Here is a 3,052-nt window from a genome sequence, read left to right as displayed (position 1 = left end):
CCCCCAGCCTCTCACCTTCCTCCGACAGGTAACGGGGAGCCCCACGGCTGCCTCCACTTGGGGGGTGCCCCACAGCCGTCCTCCCCTTCCCCCCCACCTCCTCCATCCACCCCACAACCATGGAATGGGTTGAACATCAACCCAACCCACCACCATGGATCTGTGACCTTCAGCATCCCCCCAGAACCATGGGGATGGGTGGAGGTGGGGGGGTCAGATCTTGACCCTGGGATGTTGGGGGGCGGAGGGGTGATGGTGACCATGGTGGGGGGGCTGGATTCCTGCAGGTGGCTGCCATCTGCGCCTACCCCCAGCTGCTGGGTGCTGGGTTCCTGCCCGAGGATGCCAAACGCCGGGCGGCACAAGTCCTGAGACACCTCCAAGGTGGCAGCCCAGGTATGGAGAATGGGGGGACAGCCATGCCATGGGGTGGGGGACATGCCATGGGGTGGGGGAGATGACACAGCCCCATAGATGGGGAGTGGGACGCGGTGGGGTGATCCTGGCTCCCTCCCCAGGGGCGTACAACCTGGAGTACGTCATGGACACGGTGGCGGTGAAGGTGGCCCGATACCTGGAGAGAAGGGACGGTGGGACCCCCAGTGACCCCCGCTGCATCGTGCCCTGCGGTGGCACCGCGGCTGCCATGGTGGTGAGTGTGGCACGGGGGGGGGAACACACTAGTGGTGGCATCTCCATGGGGGCCACCGAGGAGCACCCCACAAGCCACTGGTGGCTTCCTCCCGGTAGGATGTGTTGACGCTGGTGGTGGACGAGAGGGCGGCGGTGCCACGGGGGGGGGGACACACACACGAGTGGTGGCACCTCATTGGGGGACACCGAGGAGCACCCCACAAGCCACCGGTGGCTTCTTCCCGGTAGGACGTTCTGACGCTGGTGGTGGACGAGAGGGCGGCGGTGCCCACGGGGGTGCTGGTGCCGGTACCGGGCCCCCCGCTCCTCGGGGGGGCTACGGGGCTGGCGGGGGCCGTGGCCGTGCCGTACCCGCTGGCCGAGGAGCGGGGCTGGGACGTGGACACAGAGACGGTGCGGCGGGTGCTGGGGCGGGCGAGGGAGAGGTGGCACCCCAAGGTGCTCTGCGTCGTCAACCCTGGAGACCCCACCGGTGAGTTTGGGGGGGTTGGAGGGGGGGTTGGAGGGGTCCCCCTGCCTCAGTTTCCCCAATTGTCTCCCCCTCTTCAACCCCTGGGCTCCCCCCAACCCCGGCAGGACACGTGCTGAGCCGGCAGAGCATGGAGGACATCATCCGGCTGGTGGCCGAGGAGAACCTCCTGCTGCTGGCGGATGAGGTGGGTGCTGTTTGGGGTTGAGGGGTGGCTGTGCCCCCCAAAAAACCCCAGTCCCACTCAGCCCTGGGGTGCTCTAGGTCTTCCAGGACAACGTGGCCACCTCCGACCGCCCCTTCCTCTCCTTCAAGCGGGTGCTGTGGGAGATGGGTGCCCCGTTCTCCTCCACCGTCCAGCTCATCTCCTTCTACTCCCCCTCTCCAAGGGCGTCGGGGGGTAAGAATGACCCCCAAAGCCCCCCCCTACCTCTCTTGAAACCCCATTTTTTCCAGCCCTTTTCATCCCGCTGCTCCCCCAGGGGTGGTTTCCGAGCAGGTTTCTTTGAGCTGGTGAACATCGACCCGAGCGTCCTGAAGTGTTTCCCCACGTGGGGGTTCTCGGTGTATCCCTCCATCCTGGGGCAGGTGATGCTGGAGATGGCCATGGAGCCCCCACTGCCCAGTGACCCCTCCTACCCAGCCTGTGAGGAGGTGGGTGATCCCATCCCCATCATCCCCATCATCCCCATCATCTCCATCCCATCCCACCACCCAGCTCAGCCCCCTCCCCCCCCAGCAGAGGCAGGGGCTGCTCCAGGACCTGGCCCACAATGCCCGGTTGGTGCAGGAGGTGCTGGGCCGGGCCCCCGGCATCCACTGCCCCCCGCTCCAGGGGGGTGCCCGCGCCTTCCCCCGCATCCAGCTCCCGCCCCGCGCCCAGCGCCAGGCCCGGGTGAGCCCCAGGGGGACGGGGAGGTGGTGGGGGGACCTGGGGAGTGGGGCAGGATGGGGACAGGAGACATCCTGGGGACGTGGGGACATGGGACACCATGGGTGGTGGGACACCATGGCAGCACAGGGCATGCTGAGGGCGTGGGACATATTGGGGACTTGGGTCAAGGCAGAGCATGGGGCATCCTGGGGACAGGAGACATCCTGGGGACGTGGGACACCATGGGAGATGGGACACCATGGGAGCACAGACCATCCTGGGGACAAGGGACATCCTGGGGACTTGGGTCAAGGCATGGCATGGGGCATGTTGGGACAGGAGCCATCTTGGGGACGTGGGACAGGCTGGAAGGGTGGGGAACCCTGTGGTGTGGGGCGTCTTGGGGACATGGGACACCACGGGACATGGGACATCATGGGAGCACAGGCCATCCTGGGGACATGGGACATCTTGGGGACTTGGGTCAAGGCATAGCATGGGGCATCCTGGGGACAGGAGCCATCCTGGGGACATGGGACAGTCTAGGAGGGTGGGGAACCCTGTGGTGTGGGGCATCTTGGGGACATGGGACACCATGGGTGTACAAGGCACCTTGTGGTATTGGGCACCCTGGAGATGTGGGGCACCCTGGGGACATGGAGGTCTCCAAGGACTTAGGACACCATGGGAGTATGGGGCACCCTCTAGCATGGGGTGTCCTGGGGACATGGGGCACCCTGGGACAAGGGACGCCCTTGGGATCCAGAGAAACCCATGGCATGTGTCACCCGCAGGACACAGGGTGTCCTTGGGACAGTGTCCCCCCCCATGGCACAGGGTGACCGTTCCATTCCTTGTCCCCAGGAGCTGGGCCTGGAGCCCGATGTCTTCTTCTGCCACAAGCTGTTGGAGGCAACAGGGATCGTGGTGGCCCCAGGGAGCGAGTTTGGGCAGATGGAGGGCACCCACCACGTGGGGTACCTGGGCGGGGGGGGACAGGCGTGGGTGATGAGAGGTCCTGGGGTGGGTAGGTGGGGGTTGGATGATGGGGAGGG

General features: G+C 66.1%; 1 protein-coding gene across 1 annotated transcript in view; it reads left to right on the top strand.

Annotated features, from left to right (window-relative positions):
* The first annotated feature begins 6 nt into the window (after positions 1–6).
* Positions 7–3,052, top strand: part of LOC106896279 (alanine aminotransferase 1-like) — an 8,756-nt gene continuing 5,710 nt past the window's right edge. The window contains exons 1-7 of the mRNA XM_014956112.1: positions 7–28; positions 288–396; positions 519–652; positions 883–1,126; positions 1,231–1,310; positions 1,388–1,523; positions 1,606–1,777. Of these exons, the coding sequence (XP_014811598.1) occupies positions 542–652; positions 883–1,126; positions 1,231–1,310; positions 1,388–1,523; positions 1,606–1,640 (606 nt within the window). The 5' untranslated portion in view covers positions 7–28; positions 288–396; positions 519–541 and the 3' untranslated portion in view covers positions 1,641–1,777. The remainder of the gene's footprint in view (positions 29–287; positions 397–518; positions 653–882; positions 1,127–1,230; positions 1,311–1,387; positions 1,524–1,605; positions 1,778–3,052) is intronic.

This window comes from Calidris pugnax, unplaced genomic scaffold (assembly GCF_001431845.1).
Source record: "Calidris pugnax isolate Ruff unplaced genomic scaffold, ASM143184v1 scaffold310, whole genome shotgun sequence".
Lineage (NCBI taxonomy): Eukaryota > Metazoa > Chordata > Aves > Charadriiformes > Scolopacidae > Calidris > Calidris pugnax.
This window is presented reverse-complemented; position numbering and strand designations above follow the sequence as displayed.